We start from the raw sequence: 27519 nt of genomic DNA on the forward strand, positions 1-27519 counted from the left end.
GTGGTGGAGGTGAGTGTGGACATGGTGGTGGTGAGTGTGGTGGTGGTGAGTGTGATTGTTGTGGTGGTGGTGGTTGTGGACATGGTGGTGGTGAGTGTGGTGGAGGTGAGTGTGGACATGGTGGTGGTGAGTGTGGTGGTGGTAATTGTGGTGGTGGTGATTGTGGTGGTTGTGTTGGTGCTTGTGGTGGTGGTAAGTGTGGTGGTGCTGGTGATTGTGGTGGTTGTGGTGGTGAGTGTGGACGTGGTGGTGGTGGTGGTGAGTGTGGTGGTGGTGAGTGTGGACATGGTGGTGGTGGTGAGTGTGGTGGTGGTGATTGTGGTGGTGGTGATTGTGGTGTTGGTGAGTGTGGTGGTGGTGATTGTGGTGGTTGTGTTGGTGCTTGTGGTGGTGGTGATTGTGACACCCACCGCCCATACCCATCATGCTGGCCATGTTGGCCATCTGCATGGCGTCCGCCCAGCCGCCCAGTGACCCCACGCCCTCCATGTCCATCTTGAGGGCCGGCTCACGGCCCACTGCTCACACACGCACAAAGACAAAGGTCCCCCGTGTAGCCTTCACGCACCGCCGGGGGCAAGTGCTGCTTGTGGCGAGTGTGGCAGCAGCACTTACATACATACACACACACACACGCGCACTCACATACATACACACACACACGCGCACTCACATACATACACACACACACGCGCACTCACATACATACACACACACACACGCGCACTCACATACATACACACACACTCGCGCACTCACATACATACACACACACACACGCGCACTCACATACATACACACACACACACGCGCACTCACATACATACACACACACACACGCGCACTCACATACATACACACACACACGCGCACTCACATACATACACACACACACGCGCACTCACATACATACACACACACACACGCGCACTCACATACATACACACACACACACGCGCACTCACATACATACACACACACTCGCACACTCACATACATACACACACACACACGCGCACTCACATACATACACACACACACACGCGCACTCACATACATACACACACACACACGCGCACTCACATACATACACACACACACACGCGCACTCACATACATACAGACACACACACGCGCACTCACATACATACACACACACACACGCGCACTCACATACATACACACACTCGCACACTCACATACATACACACACACACACGCGCACTCACATACATACACACACACTCACACACACTCGCATACATACACACACACACACGCGCACTCACATACATACACACACTCACACGCGCACTCACATACATACACACACACACACGCGCACTCACATACATACACACACACACGCGCACTCACATACATACACACACACACACGCGCACTCACATACATACACACACACACACGCGCACTCACATACATACACACACACACACGCGCACTCACATACATACACACACACGCGCACTCACATACATACACACACACACACGCGCACTCACATACATACACACACACTCGCACACTCACATACATACACACACACACACGCGCACTCACATACATACACACACACACACGCGCACTCACATACATACACACACACACACGCGCACTCACATACATACACACACACACACGCGCACTCACATACATACACACACACACACGCGCACTCACATACATACACACACACTCGCACACACGCGCACACTCACATACATACACACACACTCGCACACACGCGCGCACTCACATACATACACACACACTCACACACACGCGCACTCACATACATACACACACACTCGCACACTCACATACATACACACACACTCGCACACACTCGCACACTCACATACATACACACACACTCACACACACGCGCGCACTCACATACATACACACACACTCGCACACACGCGCGCACTCACATACATACACACACACTCGCACACACGCGCGCACTCACATACATACACACACACTCGCACACACGCGCGCACTCACATACATACACACACACTCACACACACGCGCGCACTCACATACATACACACACACTCACACACACGCGCACACTCACATACATACACACACACTCGCACACACTCGCACACTCACATACACACACACACACTCGCACACACTCGCACACTCACATACATACACACACAACAACAACCGCCATTCGCCACTAAATGGCGGTGACGTTACCACGACGCTTGTGCCAGGCCGTGTGCACCCTGAGGCCACGTGAAGTTTCGAACGCCCGCTGGCAGGAGGTCACGGGGCAGACCCAGGTGCCACGGGTCTACTGACTGAGACGACTGGCTGATGCACCATCTGTGCCCCCTACTGTGCCAACTTGCTGTGCTTTAGCCACCCGGCGCTCCGCTCGTTGTTGTGAGCGTCGCTCCTCCGCCCTCCGTTGTTGTTGGAGGGCGACTGCCTCCAACTGCCCAGTAGCGTCCTTCACGAGCCTCCTCCACTGAGGCCGATCTTGACACCGCTGGTACCAGTCATCGGCAAGTCCACTCAGCTCCACGTCATCCTGTACCACATCACTCCATCTCTTATCTAGCCCGTGCCGCGTCTCTTTAGCCCCCTCGATCCGGCCGAACAAAAGCTGTTTGGGCATGTTACTACATTTACAATTCGTTACTAGGACAGCACTAACCGGTTGCTGTGTGTTGGAGAGTTAAACCCACTACTACATTCACAATTCGTTACTAGTACAGCACTAACCGGTTGCCGTGTGTTGGAGAGTGAAACCCACTACGACATTCACAATTCGAGTGCCGTGACGTTTCGCCAGTAATTACAACCAGCATCATCAGGCGACAGCCACAGTTGCGGATGAATGCTGCTCCCAATTCGTTCTTAAATAACACCTTTCGTCTCACATTCACATAGCGCCGAATATCCGAGGCGCTCTGCCCAGTTTACGAACGGCACAATCAGGCTGGCGAAAGGGGAGATGGTGGCACGCGAGAGGAGGAGGGGATGGAGGGGGATGGAGGGGGATGAGGACCGCGTTACGGGGAGGGAGGTTTGGTGGGAGCGGCAATTGGGGTGTGTGCCCAGCGAGGATGGGGCCAGCGCAAGCTGGACGTGACGTGGCGATGGTGCTTCTCGCTTCGATCGTGCGGGGTGCGGAGTTTGTTCGAGTGCAAGGGGGGCGGAGCTTGTTTGAGAGCAAGGGGGGCGGAGTTTGTTTGAGAGCAAGGGGGGCGGAGTTTGTTTGAGAGCAAGGGGGGCGGAGTTTGTTCGAGAGCAAGGGGGGCGGAGCTTGTTCGAGAGCAAGGGGGGCGGAGTTTGTTCAAGAGCAAGGGGGGCAAAGTTTGTTCGAGAGCAAGGGGGGCGGAGTTTGTTTGAGAGCAAGGGGGGCGGAGTTTGTTCAAGAGCAAGGGGGGCAAAGTTTGTTCGAGAGCAAGGGGGGCGGAGTTTGTTTGAGAGCAAGGGGGGCGGAGTTTGTTCGAGAGCAAGGGGGGCGGAGTTTGTTTGAGAGCAAGGGGGGCGGAGTTTGTTTGAGAGCAAGGGGGGCGGAGTTTGTTTGAGTGCAAGGGGGGCGTGGCAGGGAGGAGGGCGAGTTGGAGGGGGGGGGGAGTTGGAGGGGAGGGGCGGAGTTGGAGGGGGGGGCAGAGTTGGAGGGGGGGGGGGAGTTGGAGGGGAGGGGCAGAGTTGGAGGGGGGGGGGGAGTTGGAGGGGAGGGGCAGAGTTGGAGGGGGGGAGTTGGAGGGGGGGAGTCGGAGGGGGGGTGGAGTTGGAGGGGGAGTTGGAGGGGAGGGGCAGAGTTGGAGGGGGGGAGTTGGAGGGGGGGAGTCAGAGGGGGGGCGGAGTTGGAGGGGAGGGGAGTTGGAGGGGAGGGGCAGAGGGACGGGAGAAGCCGAGGTTCGGTGGGGCGACTTGTGACAGACCGCCGCCGCCGCCACGAAGAGTGAACGTTCCCCACTCCCCGCCGGACGTACTGTGGTGACCAGCGTAGGCGTGGCTGGGTCCCAGCAAGGCCTGCTTGGACCACACGCCACCACCGCCACCACCGCCACCACCACCACCACCACCGCCACCGCCACCCACGGCCATTTTCCCTGCCGCTCCACCACCACCACCGCCACCACCGCCACCCACGGCCATTTTCCCTGCCGCGCCTCCACCACCGCTGCCCCCCGTTGGGGGGCTGCCGCGCTTGGCCGCTGGCGGCGGCGGCGCCAGCAGCGCCTTGGCGGGCGACATCCTCCGCTTGCGGGAGCGGTCGGGGGCCGGATCGGGGGGCCCGTGGGAGAGGAGGGGCCCCTCGATCGCCACGGGCCCCTTGGCCTGGTGGTTGAACTGCAGCGGCTCGTTGTTACGGGCCGGGTCCATGGGGCCTGCGGGGTGGGGGGTGGGTTGGTGGGGGAGCAGTGGGAGGGGAGGGGGAAGCAACGATGGTGACATCGATGACGATGACGACAGTGACGACGAAGATGATGACAATGATGACGATGATGACAATGACGACGATGATGACAATGATGACAATGATGACGATGATGACGATGATGACGACGACAATGACAACGACAATGAAAACGACGACGATGACGACGATGACGACGATGACAAAGATGACGACGATGACAAAGATGACGACGATGACGACGTGACGTACGTGGATGCCGCTGACGACGACAATGACGACGACAAGGATGATGACGACGACGACGAGAAAAGGCCAAAGGTCGTAGTTTTAAACGTGACACAATCATTTGCCAAAGTCCCCTGGATCCGCCTCCCTGCGAGCACACGCACGGCCCCCCTGGTGGCCCAAGACACGTGGGCAGAGGTCGCAACCGGGTACCCGATACCCGTACCCTACCCGATACCCGGCTAGCCGTACCCAGCCGGGTACGGCTAGCCGTTTGCGACCCTGGTGCGGCCGGGTACGGGTAGGCCGTGAGTCACTGGTGAGTCACCGTTTGTCACTCATTTCCCAACGTCTTGTCTCTTCTCACAATTCAAGTTCCTAGAATCAACCCACCCGCGCCTGCAACATGGCTTCATCCCAGAGGTCGCAATCGGGTAACCGATACCCGTACCCTACCCGTACCCGGCAGGGTACGGGTACGGCCGGGTACGGGTACCCGTTTGCGACCCTGGTGCGGCCGGGTACGGGTAAGGAATCAAAACCTATCCTTAGGTTTTTTCGGTAAAGTCACGTAGGTAAAAACATTAAAAATTAAAATAAAATAAAAATCACGACGTTTCGGAGGCAACACAAGCTTCCGTCTTCAGGTGGTACCGTCACAACCACAACAGCTGTATCAAGTAAATGAGAGATTTCAGGAGTTACCACTCCGTTTATATAATGGTTGGAGGTGGTGGTGGGGCATGGGCCGCATCTTTATTATTAATATGGTAAGGTGAGGCTTGAGACTAAGAATAGACTGCATAACAAAGGCTGAGCCTTATGGAGAGGTGCGGTTTGTGACTCAACCTGTAACAGGAATACCACCACTAAACATGGTAAAACAGTAATGGTTGTCTGTCAAATAAGATTGGCAAATAAGTGTAGTTAAATCTTTGTTGCATGGTTAATCACATCTTTCCAATGATTACTCATTTGTAACCGTCATCACGGTTGAAATTATGTCTGTGTTTGTATATATGTGTAATAACAGCTATAGTGGGTTCACGTGGGGGATTGGCTTGCCGGTCCTGCTTGTAGCCAATAAGGGTCGAGATAGGGAGCGTGGGGCCGGCGTGATCACGGCATGTCATCAGGGGTGATTGGCCCAGCCATTGGGGCCCCAGCTAATGGGGATCCGGATAAGAGGCGTGGTCCCGGGAGTGACAGGGAACCATCGAGAACGGTCGAGATGGCCCATGGAGGATTGGCTGGGGGGACCACGTGACGAAGGGATTAAGAGGGAGGAGAGGGATGATCGAGGGAGAGACGGGGAACTGAACGGGGTGAGAGCCACGCGCGAACGGGGCTCCGGGTGCCACGTGCGCGGTGGGAGTTGTGGGAGTCTGCCGCTCTCCGTTGTCTGCCAGCAACGGAGCGTGTGGGAACAAGTGTACCGTGAAGTGGAAATAAAGAAGACCGATTCCGAATCCGTCTCCGGAGAATTATTACATATGTATGGCTTCGTGTACAAACCTTTGATGGTAGCCAGGAGGTTTGCAGAGAACCTTGGTCTCGGAAAATACAATTTCATGAGAGCCCACCGAGTTATATATAAACGCAGTGGTAACTCCTGCAATCTCTCATTTACTTGATACAGCTGTCGTGGCTGTGACGGTACCACCTGAAGACGGAAGCTTGTGTTGCCTCCGAAACGTCGTGATTTTTATTTTATTTTAATTTTTCATGTTTTTACCTACGTGAATTTACCGAAAAAACCTAAGGATATGAATCATTGCAGTCACGAAAGCTTCAAATCTAGAATCAAAACCTGATTGCGACCTCTGCCATCAACCGAGTGGCGGCTTTATCGTTGACATTGTCATCGTCGTGTGGAAAAGTTCAGCAGCAGCAGCCAAATATTCTGAACGCCGTGGTGACATCGATTCTAAATGTGTAGAGAAAACTCGGGAGCACCCGGAGACAAATCCACGCGACCACGGGGAGAGAGAGAGAGAGACACGCAAACTCCAAATATACAGCAGCAGCAGCAGGCGTCGTAAGGGTCTGGATCAAACTCACTGACCTCCAGCATACCAGGCGAGGTAGTCAACATCTCCTAGCCACCGTGATAACGATGAGAGAGAGAGAGACACGCAAACTCCGAATATACAGCAGCAGCAGGCGTCGTAAGGGTCTGGATCAAACTCACTGACTTGCTGCATACCAGGCGAGGTAGTCAACATCTCCTAGGCCACCGTGATAACGATGAGAGAGACACGCAAACTCTAAATATACAGCAGCAGCAGGCATCGTCAGGGTCTAGATCAAACTCACTGACTTGCTGCATACCAGGCGAGGTAGTCAACATCTCCTAGCCACCGTGATAACGATGAGAGAGAGAGAGACACGCAAACTCCGAATATACAGCAGCAGCAGGCGTCGTAAGGGTCTGGATCAAACTCACTGACTTGCTGCATACCAGGCGAGGTAGTCAACATCTCCTGTGGGTCTCTGTGTGGTGAGTCTGTGGGTCTCTGTGTGGTGAGTCTATGGGTCTCTGTGTGGTGAGTCTGTGGGTCTCTGTGTGATGAGTCTATGGGTTTCTATATGATGAGTCTGTGGTACCCTGTGTGATGAGTCTGTGGGTCTCGGCGTGATGAGTCTGTGGGTCTCTGCGTGATGAGTCTATGGGTCTCTGTGTGATGAGTCTGTGGGTATCTGCGTGATGAGTCTATGGGTCTCTGCGTGATGAGTCTGTGGGTCTCTGCGTGATGAGTCTATGGGTCTCTGTGTGATGAGTCTGTGGGTCTCTGCGTGATGAGTCTATGGGTCTCTGTGTGATGAGTCTGTGGGTCTCTGCGTGATGAGTCTGTGGGTCTCTGCGTGATGAGTCTGTGGGTCTCTGCGTGATGAGTCTGTGGGTCTCTGCGTGATGAGTCTGTGGGTCTCTGCGTGATGAGTCTGTGGGTCTCTGTGTGATGAGTCTATGGGTCTCTGTGTGGTGAGTCTGTGGGTCTCTGTGTGATGAGTCTATGGGTCTCTGTGTGATGAGTCTGTGGGTCTCTGTGTGATGAGTCTATGGGTCTCTGCGTGATGAGTCTGTGGGTCTCTGCGTGATGAGTCTGTGGGTCTCTGCGTGATGAGTCTGTGGGTCTCTGCGTGATGAGTCTGTGGGTCTCTGTGTGATGAGTCTATGGGTCTCTGTGTGGTGATTCTGTGGGTCTCTGTGTGATGAGTCTATGGGTTTCTGCGTGATGAGTCTGTGGGTCTCTGCGTGATGAGTCTGTGGGTCTCTGCGTGATGAGTCTGTGGGTCTCTGCGTGATGAGTCTGTGGGTCTCTGTGTGATGAGTCTATGGGTCTCTGTGTGGTGAGTCTGTGGGTCTCTGTGTGATGAGTCTGTGGGCCTCTGCGTGATGAGTCTGTGGGTCTCTGCGTGATGAGTCTGTGGGTCTCTGTGTGATGAGTCTGTGGGTCTCTGCGTGATGAGTCTGTGGGTCTCTGCGTGATGAGTCTGTGGGTCTCTGCGTGATGAGTCTGTGGGTCTCTGCGTGATGAGTCTGTGGGTCTCTGTGTGATGAGTCTATGGGTCTCTGTGTGGTGAGTCTGTGGGTCTCTGTGTGATGAGTCTATGGGTCTCTGTGTGATGAGTCTGTGGGTCTCTGTGTGATGAGTCTATGGGTCTCTGCGTGATGAGTCTGTGGGTCTCTGCGTGATGAGTCTGTGGGTCTCTGCGTGATGAGTCTGTGGGTCTCTGCGTGATGAGTCTGTGGGTCTCTGTGTGATGAGTCTATGGGTCTCTGTGTGGTGATTCTGTGGGTCTCTGTATGATGAGTCTATGGGTTTCTGCGTGATGAGTCTGTGGGTCTCTGCGTGATGAGTCTGTGGGTCTCTGTGTGGTGATTCTGTGGGTCTCTGTGTGATGAGTCTGTGGGTCACTGTGTGATGAGTCTGTGGGTCTCTGCGTGATGAGTCTGTGGGTCTCTGTGTGATGAGTCTGTGGGTCTCTGTGTGATGAGTCTGTGGGTCTCTGTGTGATGAGTCTGTGGGTCTCTGTGTGATGAGTCTGTGGGTCTCTGTGTGATGAGTCTGTGGGTCTCTGTGTGATGAGTCTGTGGGTCTCTGTGTGGTGAGTCTATGGGTCTCTGTGTGGTGAGTCTGTGGGTATCTGTGTGATGAGTCTGTGGGTCTCTGCGTGATGAGTCTGTGGGTCTCTGCGTGATGAGTCTGTGGGTCTCTGCGTGATGAGTCTGTGGGTCTCTGTGTGATGAGTCTGTGGGTCTCTGCGTGATGAGTCTGTGGGTCTCTGCGTGATGAGTCTATGGGTTTCTGCGTGATGAGTCTGTGGGTCTCTGCGTGATGAGTCTGTGGGTCTCTGCGTGATGAGTCTGTGGGTCTCTGCGTGATGAGTCTGTGGGTCTCTGTGTGATGAGTCTATGGGTCTCTGTGTGGTGAGTCTGTGGGTCTCTGTGTGATGAGTCTGTGGGTCTCTGCGTGATGAGTCTGTGGGTCTCTGCGTGATGAGTCTGTGGGTCTCTGTGTGATGAGTCTGTGGGTCTCTGCGTGATGAGTCTGTGGGTCTCTGCGTGATGAGTCTGTGGGTCTCTGTGTGATGAGTCTGTGGGTCTCTGTGTGATGAGTCTGTGGGTCTCTGCGTGATGAGTCTGTGGGTCTCTGCGTGATGAGTCTGTGGGTCTCTGTGTGATGAGTCTGTGGGTCTCTGTGTGGTGAGTCTATGGGTCTCTGCGTGATGAGTCTGTGGGTCTAGGTGTGGTGAGTCTATGGGTCTCTGCGTGATGAGTCTGTGGGTCTCTGCGTGATGAGTCTGTGGGTCTCTGCGTGATGAGTCTGTGGGTCTCTGCGTGATGAGTCTGTGGGTCTCTGTGTGATGAGTCTATGGGTCTCTGTGTGGTGATTCTGTGGGTCTCTGTGTGATGAGTCTATGGGTTTCTGCGTGATGAGTATGTGGGTCTCTGCGTGATGAGTCTGTGGGTCTCTGCGTGATGAGTCTGTGGGTCTCTGTGTGATGAGTCTATGGGTCTCTGTGTGGTGAGTCTGTGGGTCTCTGTGTGATGAGTCTATGGGTCTCTGTGTGATGAGTCTGTGGGTCTCTGTGTGATGAGTCTATGGGTCTCTGCGTGATGAGTCTGTGGGTCTCTGCGTGATGAGTCTGTGGGTCTCTGCGTGATGAGTCTGTGGGTCTCTGCGTGATGAGTCTGTGGGTCTCTGTGTGGTGAGTCTGTGGGTCTCTGTGTGATGAGTCTATGGGTCTCTGTGTAATGAGTCTGTGGGTCTCTGTGTGATGAGTCTATGGGTCTCTGTGTAATGAGTCTATGGGTCTCTGTGTGATGAGTCTGTGGGTCTCTGCGTGATGAGTCTGTGGGTCTCTGTGTGGTGAGTCTGTGGGTCTCTGTGTGATGAGTCTATGGGTCTCTGTGTGGTGATTCTGTGGGTCTCTGCGTGATGAGTATGTGGGTCTCTGCGTGATGAGTCTATGGGTCTCTGTGTGGTGATTCTGTGGGTATCTGTGTGATGAGTCTGTGGGTCTCTGCGTGATGAGTCTGTGGGTCTCTGCGTGATGAGTCTGTGGGTCTCTGCGTGATGAGTCTGTGGGTTTCTATATGATGAGTCTGTGGTACCCTGTGTGATGAGTCTATGGGTCTCTGCGTGATGAGTCTGTGGGTCTCTGTGTGATGAGTCTGTGGGTCTCTGTGTGATGAGTCTGTGGGTCTCTGTGTGATGAGTCTGTGGGTCTCTGCGTGATGAGTCTGTGGGTCTCTGTGTGATGAGTCTGTGGGTCTCTGTGTGATGAGTCTGTGGGTCTCTGTGTGATGAGTCTATGGGTCACTGTGTGATGAGTCTGTGGGTCTCTGCGTGATGAGTCTGTGGGTCTCTGTGTGGTGATTCTGTGGGTCTCTGTGTGATGAGTCTGTGGGTCACTGTGTGATGAGTCTGTGGGTCTCTGCGTGATGAGTCTGTGGGTCTCTGTGTGATGAGTCTGTGGGTCTCTGTGTGATGAGTCTGTGGGTCTCTGTGTGATGAGTCTGTGGGTCTCTGTGTGATGAGTCTGTGGGTCTCTGTGTGATGAGTCTGTGGGTCTCTGTGTGATGAGTCTGTGGGTCTCTGTGTGGTGAGTCTATGGGTCTCTGTGTGGTGAGTCTGTGGGTATCTGTGTGATGAGTCTGTGGGTCTCTGCGTGATGAGTCTGTGGGTCTCTGCGTGATGAGTCTGTGGGTCTCTGCGTGATGAGTCTGTGGGTCTCTGTGTGATGAGTCTGTGGGTCTCTGCGTGATGAGTCTGTGGGTCTCTGCGTGATGAGTCTATGGGTTTCTGCGTGATGAGTCTGTGGGTCTCTGCGTGATGAGTCTGTGGGTCTCTGCGTGATGAGTCTGTGGGTCTCTGCGTGATGAGTCTGTGGGTCTCTGTGTGATGAGTATATGGGTCTCTGTGTGGTGAGTCTGTGGGTCTCTGTGTGATGAGTCTGTGGGTCTCTGCGTGATGAGTCTGTGGGTCTCTGCGTGATGAGTCTGTGGGTCTCTGTGTGATGAGTCTGTGGGTCTCTGCGTGATGAGTCTGTGGGTCTCTGCGTGATGAGTCTGTGGGTCTCTGTGTGATGAGTCTGTGGGTCTCTGTGTGATGAGTCTGTGGGTCTCTGCGTGATGAGTCTGTGGGTCTCTGCGTGATGAGTCTGTGGGTCTCTGTGTGATGAGTCTGTGGGTCTCTGTGTGATGAGTCTGTGGGTCTCTGCGTGATGAGTCTGTGGGTCTTTGTGTGATGAGTCTGTGGGTCTCTGCGTGATGAGTCTGTGGGTCTCTGCGTGATGAGTCTGTGGGTCTCTGTGTGATGAGTCTGTGGGTCTCTGTGTGATGAGTCTGTGGGTCTCTGTGTGATGAGTCTATGGGTCACTGTGTGATGAGTCTGTGGGTCTCTGCGTGATGAGTCTGTGGGTCTCTGTGTGGTGATTCTGTGGGTCTCTGTGTGATGAGTCTGTGGGTCTCTGCGTGATGAGTCTGTGGGTCTCTGTGTGATGAGTCTGTGGGTCTCTGCGTGATGAGTCTGTGGGTCTCTGTGTGATGAGTCTGTGGGTCTCTGTGTGATGAGTCTGTGGGTCTCTGTGTGATGAGTCTATGGGTCACTGTGTGATGAGTCTGTGGGTCTCTGCGTGATGAGTCTGTGGGTCTCTGTGTGGTGATTCTGTGGGTCTCTGTGTGATGAGTCTGTGGGTCACTGTGTGATGAGTCTGTGGGTCTCTGCGTGATGAGTCTGTGGGTCTCTGTGTGATGAGTCTGTGGGTCTCTGTGTGATGAGTCTGTGGGTCTCTGTGTGATGAGTCTGTGGGTCTCTGTGTGATGAGTCTGTGGGTCTCTGTGTGATGAGTCTGTGGGTCTCTGTGTGATGAGTCTGTGGGTCTCTGTGTGGTGAGTCTATGGGTCTCTGTGTGGTGAGTCTGTGGGTATCTGTGTGATGAGTCTGTGGGTCTCTGCGTGATGAGTCTGTGGGTCTCTGCGTGATGAGTCTGTGGGTCTCTGCGTGATGAGTCTGTGGGTCTCTGTGTGATGAGTCTGTGGGTCTCTGCGTGATGAGTCTGTGGGTCTCTGCGTGATGAGTCTATGGGTTTCTGCGTGATGAGTCTGTGGGTCTCTGCGTGATGAGTCTGTGGGTCTCTGCGTGATGAGTCTGTGGGTCTCTGCGTGATGAGTCTGTGGGTCTCTGTGTGATGAGTCTATGGGTCTCTGTGTGGTGAGTCTGTGGGTCTCTGTGTGATGAGTCTGTGGGTCTCTGCGTGATGAGTCTGTGGGTCTCTGCGTGATGAGTCTGTGGGTCTCTGCGTGATGAGTCTGTGGGTCTCTGTGTGATGAGTCTGTGGATCTCTGCGTGATGAGTCTGTGGGTCTCTGCGTGATGAGTCTATGGGTCTCTGCGTGATGAGTCTGTGGGTCTCTGTGTGATGAGTCTATGGGTCTCTGCGTGATGAGTCTGTGGGTCTCTGTGTGATGAGTCTGTGGGTCTCTGTGTGATGAGTCTATGGGTCTCTGTGTGATGAGTCTGTGGGTCTCTGCGTGATGAGTCTGTGGGTCTCTGTGTGATGAGTCTATGGGTCTCTGCGTGATGAGTCTGTGGGTCTCTGTGTGATGAGTCTGTGGGTCTCTGCGTGATGAGTCTGTGGGTCTCTGTGTGATGAGTCTATGGGTCTCTGCGTGATGAGTCTGTGGGTCTCTGTGTGGTGAGTCTATGGGTCTCTGCGTGATGAGTCTGTGGGTCTCTGCGTGATGAGTCTGTGGGTCTCTGCGTGATGAGTCTGTGGGTCTCTGTGTGATGAGTCTGTGGGTCTCTGTGTGATGAGTCTGTGGGTCTCTGTGTGATGAGTCTGTGGGTCTCTGTGTGATGAGTCTGTGGGTCTCTGCGTGATGAGTCTGTGGGTCTCTGTGTGGTGAGTCTGTGGGTCTCTGTGTGATGAGTCTATGGGTCTCTGTGTGGTGATTCTGTGGGTCTCTGCGTGATGAGTCTGTGGGTCTCTGCGTGATGAGTCTGTGGGTCTCTGCGTGATGAGTCTGTGGGTCTCTGCGTGATGAGTCTGTGGGTTTCTATATGATGAGTCTGTGGTACCCTGTGTGATGAGTCTATGGGTCTCTGCGTGATGAGTCTGTGGGTCTCTGTGTGATGAGTCTGTGGGTCTCTGTGTGATGAGTCTGTGGGTCTCTGTGTGATGAGTCTATGGGTCTCTGTGTGATGAGTCTGTGGGTCTCTGTGTGATGAGTCTATGGGTCTCTGTGTGGTGATTCTGTGGGTATCTGTGTGATGAGTCTGTGGGTCTCTGTGTGATGATTCTGTGGGTCTCTGCATGATGAGTCTGTGGGTCTCTGCGTGATGAGTCTATGGGTCTCTGTTTGATGAGTCTGTGGGTCTCTGTGTGATGAGTCTATGGGTCTCTGTGTGGTGATTCTGTGGGTCTCTGTGTGATGAGTCTATGGGTCTCTGCGTGATGAGTCTGTGGGTCTCTGCGTGATGAGTCTGTGGGTCTCTGTGTGATGAGTCTGTGGGTCTCTGTGTGATGAGTCTGTGGGTCTCTGTGTGATGAGTCTATGGGTCACTGTGTGATGAGTCTGTGGGTCTCTGCGTGATGAGTCTGTGGGTCTCTGTGTGGTGATTCTGTGGGTCTCTGTGTGATGAGTCTGTGGGTCACTGTGTGATGAGTCTGTGGGTCTCTGCGTGATGAGTCTGTGGGTCTCTGTGTGATGAGTCTGTGGGTCTCTGTGTGATGAGTCTGTGGGTCTCTGTGTGATGAGTCTGTGGGTCTCTGTGTGATGAGTCTGTGGGTATCTGTGTGATGAGTCTGTGGGTCTCTGTGTGATGAGTCTGTGGGTCTCTGTGTGATGAGTCTGTGGGTCTCTGTGTGATGAGTCTGTGGGTCTCTGTGTGATGAGTCTGTGGGTCTCTGTGTGGTGAGTCTATGGGTCTCTGTGTGGTGAGTCTGTGGGTATCTGTGTGATGAGTCTGTGGGTCTCTGCGTGATGAGTCTGTGGGTCTCTGCGTGATGAGTCTGTGGGTCTCTGCGTGATGAGTCTGTGGGTCTCTGTGTGATGAGTCTGTGGGTCTCTGCGTGATGAGTCTGTGGGTCTCTGCGTGATGAGTCTATGGGTTTCTGCGTGATGAGTCTGTGGGTCTCTGCGTGATGAGTCTGTGGGTCTCTGCGTGATGAGTCTGTGGGTCTCTGCGTGATGAGTCTGTGGGTCTCTGTGTGATGAGTCTATGGGTCTCTGTGTGGTGAGTCTGTGGGTCTCTGTGTGATGAGTCTGTGGGTCTCTGCGTGATGAGTCTGTGGGTCTCTGTGTGATGAGTCTGTGGGTCTCTGCGTGATGAGTCTGTGGGTCTCTGTGTGGTGAGTCTGTGGGTCTCTGTGTGATGAGTCTATGGGTCTCTGTGTGGTGATTCTGTGGGTCTCTGCGTGATGAGTCTGTGGGTCTCTGCGTGATGAGTCTGTGGGTCTCTGCGTGATGAGTCTGTGGGTCTCTGCGTGATGAGTCTGTGGGTTTCTATATGATGAGTCTGTGGTACCCTGTGTGATGAGTCTATGGGTCTCTGCGTGATGAGTCTGTGGGTCTCTGTGTGATGAGTCTGTGGGTCTCTGTGTGATGAGTCTGTGGGTCTCTGTGTGATGAGTCTATGGGTCTCTGTGTGATGAGTCTGTGGGTCTCTGTGTGATGAGTCTATGGGTCTCTGTGTGGTGATTCTGTGGGTATCTGTGTGATGAGTCTGTGGGTCTCTGTGTGATGATTCTGTGGGTCTCTGCATGATGAGTCTGTGGGTCTCTGCGTGATGAGTCTATGGGTCTCTGTTTGATGAGTCTGTGGGTCTCTGTGTGATGAGTCTATGGGTCTCTGTGTGGTGATTCTGTGGGTCTCTGTGTGATGAGTCTATGGGTCTCTGCGTGATGAGTCTGTGGGTCTCTGCGTGATGAGTCTGTGGGTCTCTGTGTGATGAGTCTGTGGGTCTCTGTGTGATGAGTCTGTGGGTCTCTGTGTGATGAGTCTATGGGTCACTGTGTGATGAGTCTGTGGGTCTCTGCGTGATGAGTCTGTGGGTCTCTGTGTGGTGATTCTGTGGGTCTCTGTGTGATGAGTCTGTGGGTCACTGTGTGATGAGTCTGTGGGTCTCTGCGTGATGAGTCTGTGGGTCTCTGTGTGATGAGTCTGTGGGTCTCTGTGTGATGAGTCTGTGGGTCTCTGTGTGATGAGTCTGTGGGTCTCTGTGTGATGAGTCTGTGGGTATCTGTGTGATGAGTCTGTGGGTCTCTGTGTGATGAGTCTGTGGGTCTCTGTGTGATGAGTCTGTGGGTCTCTGTGTGATGAGTCTGTGGGTCTCTGTGTGATGAGTCTGTGGGTCTCTGTGTGGTGAGTCTATGGGTCTCTGTGTGGTGAGTCTGTGGGTATCTGTGTGATGAGTCTGTGGGTCTCTGCGTGATGAGTCTGTGGGTCTCTGCGTGATGAGTCTGTGGGTCTCTGCGTGATGAGTCTGTGGGTCTCTGTGTGATGAGTCTGTGGGTCTCTGCGTGATGAGTCTGTGGGTCTCTGCGTGATGAGTCTATGGGTTTCTGCGTGATGAGTCTGTGGGTCTCTGCGTGATGAGTCTGTGGGTCTCTGCGTGATGAGTCTGTGGGTCTCTGCGTGATGAGTCTGTGGGTCTCTGTGTGATGAGTCTATGGGTCTCTGTGTGGTGAGTCTGTGGGTCTCTGTGTGATGAGTCTGTGGGTCTCTGCGTGATGAGTCTGTGGGTCTCTGCGTGATGAGTCTGTGGGTCTCTGTGTGATGAGTCTGTGGGTCTCTGCGTGATGAGTCTGTGGGTCTCTGCGTGATGAGTCTGTGGGTCTCTGTGTGATGAGTCTGTGGGTCTCTGTGTGATGAGTCTGTGGGTCTCTGCGTGATGAGTCTGTGGGTCTCTGCGTGATGAGTCTGTGGGTCTCTGTGTGATGAGTCTGTGGGTCTCTGTGTGATGAGTCTGTGGGTCTCTGCGTGATGAGTCTGTGGGTCTCTGTGTGATGAGTCTGTGGGTCTCTGTGTGATGAGTCTATGGGTCTCTGCGTGATGAGTCTGTGGGTCTCTGCGTGATGAGTCTGTGGGTCTATGCGTGATGAGTCTGTGGGTCTCTGCGTGATGAGTCTGTGGGTCTCTGTGTGATGAGTCTATGGGTTTCTGCGTGATGAGTATGTGGGTCTCTGCGTGATGAGTCTGTGGGTCTCTGCGTGATGAGTCTGTGGGTCTCTGTGTGATGAGTCTGTGGGTCTCTGTGTGATGAGTCTGTGGGTCTCTGTGTGATGAGTCTGTGGGTCTCTGTGTGATGAGTCTGTGGGTCTCTGTGTGATGAGTCTGTGGGTCTCTGCGTGATGAGTCTGTGGGTCTCTGTGTGGTGAGTCTGTGGGTCTCTGTGTGATGAGTCTATGGGTCTCTGTGTGATGAGTCTGTGGGTCTCTGTGTGATGAGTCTATGGGTCTCTGCGTGATGAGTCTGTGGGTCTCTGCGTGATGAGTCTGTGGGTCTCTGCGTGATGAGTCTGTGGGTCTCTGCGTGATGAGTCTGTGGGTCTCTGTGTGGTGAGTCTGTGGGTCTCTGTGTGATGAGTCTATGGGTCTCTGTGTGGTGATTCTGTGGGTCTCTGCGTGATGAGTATGTGGGTCTCTGCGTGATGAGTCTATGGGTCTCTGTGTGGTGATTCTGTGGGTATCTGTGTGATGAGTCTGTGGGTCTCTGCGTGATGAGTCTGTGGGTCTCTGCGTGATGAGTCTGTGGGTCTCTGCGTGATGAGTCTGTGGGTTTCTATATGATGAGTCTGTGGTACCCTGTGTGATGAGTCTATGGGTCTCTGCGTGATGAGTCTGTGGGTCTCTGTGTGATGAGTCTGTGGGTCTCTGTGTGATGAGTCTGTGGGTCTCTGTGTGATGAGTCTATGGGTCTCTGTGTGATGAGTCTGTGGGTCTCTGTGTGATGAGTCTATGGGTCTCTGTGTGGTGATTCTGTGGGTATCTGTGTGATGAGTCTGTGGGTCTCTGTGTGATGATTCTGTGGGTCTCTGCATGATGAGTCTGTGGGTCTCTGCGTGATGAGTCTATGGGTCTCTGTTTGATGAGTCTGTGGGTCTCTGTGTGATGAGTCTATGGGTCTCTGTGTGGTGATTCTGTGGGTCTCTGTGTGATGAGTCTATGGGTCTCTGCGTGATGAGTCTGTGGGTCTCTGCGTGATGAGTCTGTGGGTCTCTGTGTGATGAGTCTATGGGTCACTGTGTGATGAGTCTGTGGGTCTCTGCGTGATGAGTCTGTGGGTCTCTGCGTGATGAGTCTGTGGGTCTCTGTGTGATGAGTCTATGGGTCTCTGTGTGGTGAGTCTGTGGGTCTCTGTGTGATGAGTCTGTGGGTCTCTGCGTGATGAGTCTGTGGGTCTCTGCGTGATGAGTCTGTGGGTCTCTGTGTGATGAGTCTGTGGGTCTCTGCGTGATGAGTCTGTGGGTCTCTGCGTGATGAGTCTGTGGGTCTCTGTGTGATGAGTCTGTGGGTCTCTGTGTGATGAGTCTGTGGGTCTCTGCGTGATGAGTCTGTGGGTCTCTGCGTGATGAGTCTGTGGGTCTCTGTGTGATGAGTCTGTGGGTCTCTGTGTGATGAGTCTGTGGGTCTCTGCGTGATGAGTCTGTGGGTCTCTGTGTGATGAGTCTGTGGGTCTCTGTGTGATGAGTCTATGGGTCTCTGCGTGATGAGTCTGTGGGTCTCTGCGTGATGAGTCTGTGGGTCTATGCGTGATGAGTCTGTGGGTCTCTGCGTGATGAGTCTGTGGGTCTCTGTGTGATGAGTCTATGGGTTTCTGCGTGATGAGTATGTGGGTCTCTGCGTGATGAGTCTGTGGGTCTCTGCGTGATGAGTCTGTGGGTCTCTGTGTGATGAGTCTGTGGGTCTCTGTGTGATGAGTCTGTGGGTCTCTGTGTGATGAGTCTGTGGGTCTCTGTGTGATGAGTCTGTGGGTCTCTGTGTGATGAGTCTGTGGGTCTCTGCGTGATGAGTCTGTGGGTCTCTGTGTGGTGAGTCTGTGGGTCTCTGTGTGATGAGTCTATGGGTCTCTGTGTGATGAGTCTGTGGGTCTCTGTGTGATGAGTCTATGGGTCTCTGCGTGATGAGTCTGTGGGTCTCTGCGTGATGAGTCTGTGGGTCTCTGCGTGATGAGTCTGTGGGTCTCTGCGTGATGAGTCTGTGGGTCTCTGTGTGGTGAGTCTGTGGGTCTCTGTGTGATGAGTCTATGGGTCTCTGTGTGGTGATTCTGTGGGTCTCTGCGTGATGAGTATGTGGGTCTCTGCGTGATGAGTCTATGGGTCTCTGTGTGGTGATTCTGTGGGTATCTGTGTGATGAGTCTGTGGGTCTCTGCGTGATGAGTCTGTGGGTCTCTGCGTGATGAGTCTGTGGGTCTCTGCGTGATGAGTCTGTGGGTTTCTATATGATGAGTCTGTGGTACCCTGTGTGATGAGTCTATGGGTCTCTGCGTGATGAGTCTGTGGGTCTCTGTGTGATGAGTCTGTGGGTCTCTGTGTGATGAGTCTGTGGGTCTCTGTGTGATGAGTCTATGGGTCTCTGTGTGATGAGTCTGTGGGTCTCTGTGTGATGAGTCTATGGGTCTCTGTGTGGTGATTCTGTGGGTATCTGTGTGATGAGTCTGTGGGTCTCTGTGTGATGATTCTGTGGGTCTCTGCATGATGAGTCTGTGGGTCTCTGCGTGATGAGTCTATGGGTCTCTGTTTGATGAGTCTGTGGGTCTCTGTGTGATGAGTCTATGGGTCTCTGTGTGGTGATTCTGTGGGTCTCTGTGTGATGAGTCTATGGGTCTCTGCGTGATGAGTCTGTGGGTCTCTGCGTGATGAGTCTGTGGGTCTCTGTGTGATGAGTCTATGGGTCACTGTGTGATGAGTCTGTGGGTCTCTGCGTGATGAGTCTGTGGGTCTCTGTGTGGTGATTCTGTGGGTCTCTGTGTGATGAGTCTGTGGGTCACTGTGTGATGAGTCTGTGGGTCTCTGCGTGATGAGTCTGTGGGTCTCTGTGTGATGAGTCTGTGGGTCTCTGTGTGATGAGTCTGTGGGTCTCTGTGTGATGAGTCTGTGGGTCTCTGTGTGATGAGTCTGTGGGTCTCTGTGTGATGAGTCTGTGGGTCTCTGTGTGATGAGTCTGTGGGTCTCTGTGTGATGAGTCTGTGGGTCTCTGTGTGGTGAGTCTATGGGTCTCTGTGTGGTGAGTCTGTGGGTATCTGTGTGATGAGTCTGTGGGTCTCTGTGTGGTGAGTCTATGGGTCTCTGTGTGGTGAGTCTGTGGGTATCTGTGTGATGAGTCTGTGGGTCTCTGCGTGATGAGTCTGTGGGTCTCTGTGTGATGAGTCTGTGGGTATCTGTGTGATGAGTCTGTGGGTCTCTGTGTGATGAGTCTGTGGGTCTCTGTGTGATGAGTCTGTGGGTCTCTGTGTGATGAGTCTGTGGGTCTCTGTGTGGTGAGTCTATGGGTCTCTGTGTGGTGAGTCTGTGGGTCTCTGTGTGATGGGTCTATGGGTCTCTGTGTGATGAGTCTGTGGGTCTCTGCGTGATGAGTCTATGGGTCTCTGTGTGATGAGTCTGTGGGTCTCTGTGTGGTGAGTCTATGGGTCTCTGTGTGGTGAGTCTGTGGGTCTCTGTGTGATGAGTCTATGGGTCTCTGCGTGATGAGTCTGTGGGTATCTGCGTGATGAGTCTATGGGTCTCTGTGTGGTGAGTCTGTGGGTCTCTGTGTGATGAGTCTATGGGTCTCTGTGTGATGAGTCTGTGGGTCTCTGTGTGATGAGTATATGGGTCTCTGTGTGGTGAGTCTGTGGGTCTCTGCGTGATGAGTCTATGGGTCTCTGTGTGATGAGTCTGTGGGTCTCTGTGTGATGAGTCTGTGGGTCTCTGTGTGATGAGTCTGTGGGTCTCTGTGTGGTGAGTCTATGGGTCTCTGTGTGGTGAGTCCGTGGGTCTCTGTGTGATGAGTCTATGGGTCTTTGCGTGATGAGTCTGTGGGTCTCTGCGTGATGAGTCTATGGGTCTCTGTGTGGTGAGTCTGTGGGTCTCTGTGTGGTGATTCTGTGGGTCTCTGTGTGATGAGTCTATGGGTCTCTGCGTGATGAGTCTGTGGGTCTCTGTGTGGTGAGTCTGTGGGTCTCTGTGTGGAGAGTCTGTGGGTCTCTGTGTGGTGATTCTGTGGGTCTCTGTGTGATGAGTCTGTGGGTCTCTGTGTGGTGAGTCTATGGGTCTCTGTGTGGTGAGTCTGTGGGTCTCTGTGTGATGAGTCTATGGGTCTCTGTGTGATGAGTCTGTGGGTCTCTGCGTGATGAGTCTATGGGTCTCTGTGTGATGAGTCTGTGGGTCTCTGTGTGGTGAGTCTATGGGTCTCTGTGTGGTGAGTCTGTGGGTCTCTGTGTGATGAGTCTATGGGTCTCTGCGTGATGAGTCTGTGGGTCTCTGCGTGATGAGTCTATGGGTCTCTGTGTGGTGAGTCTGTGGGTCTCTGTGTGATGAGTCTATGGGTCTCTGTGTGATGAGTCTGTGGGTCTCTGTGTGATGAGTATATGGGTCTCTGTGTGGTGAGTCTGTGGGTCTCTGCGTGATGAGTCTATGGGTCTCTGTGTGATGAGTCTGTGGGTCTCTGTGTGATGAGTCTGTGGGTCTCTGTGTGATCAGTCTGTGGGTATCTGTGTGGTGAGTCTATGGGTCTCTGTGTGGTGAGTCCGTGGGTCTCTGTGTGATGAGTCTATGGGTCTCTGCGTGATGAGTCTGTGGGTCTCTGCGTGATGAGTCTATGGGTCTCTGTGTGGTGAGTCTGTGGGTCTCTGTGTGGTGATTCTGTGGGTCTCTGTGTGATGAGTCTATGGGTCTCTGCGTGATGAGTCTGTGGGTCTCTGTGTGGTGAGTCTGTGGGTCTCTGTGTGGAGAGTCTGTGGGTCTCTGTGTGGTGATTCTGTGGGTCTCTGTGTGATGAGTCTATGGGTCTCTGTGTGATGAGTCTGTGGGTCTCTGTGTGGAGAGTCTGTGGGTCTCTGTGTGGTGATTCTGTGGGTCTCTGTGTGATGAGTCTGTGGGTCTCTGTGTGATGAGTCTGTGGGTCTCTGTGTGGTGATTCTGTGGGTCTCTGTGTGATGAGTCTGTGGGTCTCTGCGTGGTGAGTCTGTGGGTCTCTGTGTGGTGAGTCTGTGGGTCTCTGTGTGGTGAGTCTGTGGGTCTCTGCGTGATGAGTCTGTGGGTCTCTGTGTGATGAGTCTATGGGTCTCTGTGTGGTGAGTCTGTGGGTCTCTGTGTGATGAGTCTGTGGGTCTCTGCGTGATGAGTCTGTGGGTCTCTGTGTGGAGAGTCTGTGGGTCTCTGTGTGGAGAGTCTGTGGGTCTCTGTGTGGAGAGTCTGTGGGTCTCTGTGCGAGTCACTCGCGACAGGTCCGAAGAGCCACCACCACCTTGCAACGCTCAAGAGAACTCTGTCCACTCGCGTCTGGCTCAAGACAGATTCAAACCCAGGCTCTCAAACACGGTGCCGGCTCACGCCTTTCATGACTAAACCCTCTCTCCCTGCTCCCTCTCGCATGTGAATCGCTTAAAAACTTGCTTGTTCCAACCCCCACGACAATTACGTTTGAATTTCCCCCGTCGGTGTGGAGTTGCCAAGAGGTGACGACATTTCCACCGAGAGCAAATAGCAGCACCGCTCTGGACAAGAGAAGGGGGGGCGGGAGGGGGCTGTGTAAGTTGACATCATGGAAACACTTTTGAGGTGTCCTCAATTGCCCCGGTTATACGGGGCCGCACACGGTGGCTATGGGGACGTTGACTAACTCGCCTGAGTCTGTGGGTCTCTCTGTGTGGTGAGTCTGTGGGTCTCTCTGTGTGATGAGTCTGTGAGTCTCTCTGTGTGGTGAATCTGTGAGTCTCTGTGTGGTGAATCAGTGGGTCTCATAGACTCAACGCTGCCCATAGACTCAACACTGCCCACAAACTCAACACTGCTCACAAACTCAACACTGCCCACAGACTCAACAATGCACCAGACTCAACACTGCACATAGACTCAACACTGCACCATAGACTCAACACTGCACCATAGACTCAACACTGCCCACAGACTCAACACTGCCCATAGACTCAACACTGCCCATAGACTCAACACTGCCCACACTCAACACTGCCCATAGACTCAATACTGCACCATAGACTCAACACTGCCCACAAACTCAACACTGCACCATAGACTCAACACTGCCCACATACTCAACACTGCCCATAGACTCAACACTTCCCACATACTCAACACTGCCCATAGACTCAACACTGCACCATAGACTCAACACTGCACCATAGACTAAACACTGCACCATAGACTCAACACTGCCCACAAACTCAACACTGCCCACAGACTCAACACTGCCCACAGACTCAACACCGCCCACAGACTCAACACTGCCCATAGACTCAACACTGTTCATAGACTTAACACTGCCCACAGACTCAACACTGCCCATAGACTCAACACTGCCGACAGACTCAACACTGCCCACACTCAACACTGCCCATAGACTCAATACTGCACCATAGACTCAACACTGCCAACAAACTCAACACTGCACCATAGACTCAACACTGCCCACATACTCAACACTGCCCATAGACTCAACACTTCCCACATACTCAACACTGCCCATAGACTCAACACTGCACCATAGACTCAACACTGCACCATAGACTAAACACTGCACCATAGACTCAACACTGCCCACAAACTCAACACCGCCCACAGACTCAACACTGCCCATAGACTCAACACTGTTCATAGACTTAACACTGCCCACAGACTCAACACTGCACCATAGACTCAACACTGCCAATAGACTCAACACTGCCCACAACTCAACACTGCACCATAGACTCAACACTGCCCACAGACTCAACACCGCCCACAGACTCAACACTGCCCATAGACTCAACACTGTTCATAGACTTAACACCGCCCACAGACTCAACACTGCACCATAGACTCAACACTGCACCATAGACTCAACACTGCCCATAGACTCAACACTGCACCATAGACTCAACACTGCACCACAGACTCAACACTGCCCATAGACTCAACACTGCACACAGACTCAACACTGCCCACAAACTCAACACTGCCCACAGACTCAACACTGCCCACATACTCAACACTGCACCACAGATTCAACACTGCACCACAGACTCACCACTGCCCATAGACTGAACACTGCACCATAGACTCACCACTGCCCATAGACTGAACACTGCACCACAGACTCAACACTGCACCACAGACTCAACAATGTGTAGTGAGTCCAAATGAGTCGTAGACGTTATCTTGGGAGCAACACTATATATTCACACAACGGTACGTAACATAACAACAACCTACGCTCGGGTCTCCAACGCCCACCTAACCAGGCTACGGCAGAACCAGACACGGTTCGCTATCCCGCTCCGGACCACGAGCCGGGTCCCAGTACCGCGTGGCTAGAGGCTTCTTCTCCCCGACGTGGATCTTCAAACACCAACACTTGAAGAAGAACCCCCAGCTCCTCATCTGCTCCCGGGGTGGGGCTGGCTCCACCCCCAGCCCGGCCCACCTTCCCAGCTCCTCCAGCCCCTTCTCGAATGTTCCCGAGAGCCCCTTGCAAACCACGTGACCGTCTCTCGGCCCCGCCCACCTTCCCGGCTCCTCCAGCCCCTTCTAGAATGTTCCAGAGAGCCCTTCAGAACCACGTGACCGACCCTGAGCCTCACCCACCTTCCCGGCTCCTCCAGCACCTTCTAGAATGTTCCCGAGAGCCCCCTCAGAACCACGTGACCGACCCTGAGCCTCACCCACCTTCCCAGCTCCTCCAGCCCCTTCTCGAATGTTCCTGAGAGCCCCTTTGCAAACCACGTGACCGTCCCTCGGCCCCGCCCACTGGTGCCCCCCCCTCCAGTATCGTTCGGTCACGTGACAACAGGTCAGCTAGAGTGTCGTGCCCCAGGGTAACTCTGGCTGGCTGATACGTTCCCTCACCGGGAGCCGGCACCGCACGCTGCTCGCGATGCCTCAGCGCTAACCAGAGGTCGCAACCGGGTACTCGATACCCGTACCCTACCCGATGCCCGACTACCCGTAGCCGGTCGGGTACGGGTAGCCGCTTGCGACCCTGGTGCGGCCGGGTACGGGTACGGGGTAGGCCGTGAGTCACTGATGAGTCACCGTTTGTCACTTTTTTCCCAACGTCTTGTCTCTTCTCACAATTCAAGTTCCTAGAATCAACCCACCCGCGCCTGCAACATGGCTTCATCCCAAAGGTCGCAATCGGGTACCTGTACCCTACCCGATACCCGGCCGGGTACGGGTAGCCGGGTATCGGGTAGGGTACGGGTACCCGTTTGCGACCCTGGTGCGGCCGGGTACGGGTACGGGTAAGCCGTGAGTCACTGGTGAGTCACCGTTTGTTACTCATTTCGGGTAGGGAACGGGTACCCGCAACCCGGCCGGGTATGGATACGGGTACCCATTTGCGACCCTGGTGCGGCCGGGTACGGGTAAGGAATCAAAACCCGTTCGCGACCTCTGCCCAGGAGTCTTAAAGAATGGTGATAATTTAGCAAAGCAGAGCAATTCACAGTACCGTACTGTATAAACTATATACTGCATATATTTATAGATTACAATACTGCATTACACGGTAAAATTTGAAGTGAACAAAGCAAGGTAAATTCTTAGCCTACCTATGTAGGCTAAGAGTAGCTCAGTGGGCGTTAGTCGCCAGAGTAGCTAAGTGGGTGTTGGTCACCCGAGTAGCTCAGTGGGTGTTTGTCACCCGAGTAGCTCAGTGGGCGTTAGTCGCCAGAGTAGCTCAGTGGGCGTTAGTCGCCAGAGTAGCTCAGTGGGTGTTTGTCACCCGAGTAGCTCAGTGGGCGTTAGTCGCCAGAGTAGCTCAGTGGGCGTTAGTCGCCAGAGTAGCTCAGTGGGCATTAGTCGCCAGAGTAGCTAAGTGGGTGTTAGTCACCCGAGTAACTCAGTGGGTGTTAGTCACCCGAGTAGCTAAGTGGGTGTTAGTCACCCGGGTAACCAAGTGGGTGTTAGTCACCCGAGTAACCAAGTGGGTGTTAGCCGCCTGTGAACCGAAGTTGGTGAAATAAAGAGTGTGCTACCCGTGAAGTCGTCTCCCGCCGAGTTACTACATTACACCTATATGAACTGCGGTTTAATAGAAAGTTTTTTCAGGAAACAATCATATCTGCTTTAAAACAAACTTTTAACGTGCATTGAACGTATCGTATCGTGGTAACCCTCAAATGAAATCGCTAAAGCTACATATCATAGTGTAGTGTGTAGTGTATAGTGTAGTGTGTAGTGTATAGTGTAGTGTATAGTGTAGTGTATAGTGTAGTGTATAGTGTAGTGTATAGTGTAGTGTGGTGTATAGTGTAGTGTGTCGTGTAGTGTATAGTGTAGTGTATAGTGTAGTGTATAGTGTAGTGTATAGTGTAGTGTAGTGTGGTGTATAGTGTAGTGTATAGTGTAGTGTATAGTGTAGTGTATAGTGTATAGTGTAGTGTATAGTGTAGTGTATAGTGTAGTGTATAGTGTAGTGTATAGTGTATAGTGTAGTGTATAGTGTAGTGTATAGTGTAGTGTATAGTGTAGTGTATAGTGTAGTGTATAGTGTATAGTGTAGTGTATAGTGTAGTGTATAGTGTAGTGTATAGTGTAGTGTATAGTGTAGTGTATAGTGTAGTGTATAGTGTAGTGTATAGTGTAGTGTATAGTGTATAGTGTAGTGTATAGTGTAGTGTATAGTGTAGTGTATAGTGTAGTGTATAACGTATCGTATGGTGCTGTACTCATCAAGATTCGTACGCTGCTGCGTTTGCCTGCCGCGCGAAATTTAAGATATTTTACAATTTTGTCGTATTGCCATCGTAAGATCGAAATATCGTAACTATCTGTGTATATATATGTGTTTAATTAACACGTGTGAGGCTTTCGCGACCAATATTATTCATAATCAACGTTTTTGGGTTCAGATCGCGTTACTTATAAATGTGTCGTAACCCTCCACCACCCGACACGGCCAATCAGTAAAAACAAAAGTGTCACGTTGACAAAATAGTTCACTGCTTCAGCCCACCGGTGTGTACAATTTTTTTTGAGTTGTACGACGTTTCGCTGGTAATTGCATCCAGCATCATCGGGCAATTCGCCAAAAAAAAATTAGTAAATGTTGTGGTTTCACGCTTCAACACACCGGTGGGCTAAAGCAGTGAACTATTTTTGTCTTTTGTCAACGTGACACTTTTGTTTTACTGATTGGCCGTGTCGGGTGGTGGAGGGTTATACGACACATTTATAAATAACGCGATCTAAACCCAAAAACGTTCATTATATATATTTTTAAATATATTTAAAAAAAACGTACCTATTTCTCTCATTCCCAGGCTCTGGCCGGTGGCAAGCGGGCATAAGAAGCCGCACCGACGACTTCTAGACATCAAAATGCCTCGAAACCGACACGCAAAACCCAGACCCCCACCCACCCTCCCTCCCCACTCTCCCCGACTCCCTCGCGGCGTACCCGGGCAGAGCTGCTCAGGCGAGGTCGAGGCTCCAGGCGAAGACCGACTTTTCTCGGCTAGGCCTCAAAAATTATTTGCAATCAGCGGAGAAGGGAAAAAGCGAACCACCCTGCCGCGTGCCAACAAGCGATCGCGAGCTGCAGCGGGGGTGGTGGGGGGGGGGTGCGATAATTTGTAATTAGCGACACCGATTGGGGGGCTCGCAAAGTTGACGTCGTTCAAAAGTGACGGAGCGCTCAAGTTGCGCCTCTGGGTTCCAGAACACGCGGGAGAAATGGGGTCGTAATCGGCGGCGTAGCGACTAGAAATCTAGCAGCGCTCGCCTCTGTCAGTAATCGGAGGTGTAGGGACTAGAAATCTAGCAGCGCTCGTCACTGTCTGTAATCGGAGGTGTAGAGACTAGAAATGTAGCAGCGCTCGCCACTGTCAGTAATCGGAGGTGTAGGGACTAGAAATCTAGCAGCGCTCGCCACTGTCAGTAATCGGAGGTGTAGAGACTAGAAATCTAGCAGCGCTCGCCACTGTCAGTAATCGGAGGTGTAGGGACTAGAAATCTAGCAGCGCTCGTCACTGTCAGTAGTCGGAGGTGTAGAGACTAGAAATCTAGCAGCGCTCGTCACTGTCAGTAGTCGGAGGTGTAGAGACTAGAAATCTAGCAGCGCTCGTCACTGTCAGTAGTCGGAGGTGTAGGGACTAGAAATCTAGCAGCGCTCGCCACTGTCTGTAATCGGAGGTGTAGAGACTAGAAATGTAGCAGCGCTCG

At 53.0% G+C, this 27519-nt stretch overlaps 2 protein-coding genes across 2 annotated transcripts in view; both read right to left on the reverse strand.

Moving 5' to 3' along the window:
- Positions 1-4090, reverse strand: part of LOC144952128 (uncharacterized) — a 45338-nt gene extending 41248 nt beyond the window's left edge. Inside the window, exons 1-2 of the mRNA XM_078882531.1 lie at positions 3993-4090; positions 411-518 (exon numbers count right to left, since the gene is read on the reverse strand). Of these exons, the coding sequence (XP_078738657.1) occupies positions 411-518; position 3993 (109 nt within the window). The 5' untranslated portion in view covers positions 3994-4090. The remainder of the gene's footprint in view (positions 1-410; positions 519-3992) is intronic.
- On the reverse strand, positions 3060-27033 carry LOC144952173 (uncharacterized). The gene is made up of 3 exons (XM_078882574.1): positions 26756-27033; positions 3993-4391; positions 3060-3208 (listed from the first exon to the last, which is right to left on the reverse strand). Exons 2-3 carry the CDS (start codon positions 4384-4386, stop codon positions 3060-3062), a joined length of 543 nt encoding a protein of 180 aa, XP_078738700.1. The 5' UTR covers positions 4387-4391; positions 26756-27033.
- Between the last annotated feature and the right edge of the window lie 486 nt (positions 27034-27519).

Source organism: Lampetra fluviatilis, chromosome 66, assembly GCF_964198595.1.
Source record: "Lampetra fluviatilis chromosome 66, kcLamFluv1.1, whole genome shotgun sequence".
Lineage (NCBI taxonomy): Eukaryota > Metazoa > Chordata > Hyperoartia > Petromyzontiformes > Petromyzontidae > Lampetra > Lampetra fluviatilis.

Excerpts from the sequence above, each read along its gene's own strand:
- LOC144952173 (XM_078882574.1), bottom strand. The coding sequence starts at position 4,386 with ATGGACCCGGCCCGTAACAACGAGCCGCTGCAGTTCAACCACCAGGCC. Across the intron at positions 3,209-3,992 it reads CGCCTACGCTGGTCACCACA|CTCCGCCCCCCTTGCACTCG; the intron begins GTACGTCCGGCG and ends CTCTCAAACAAG.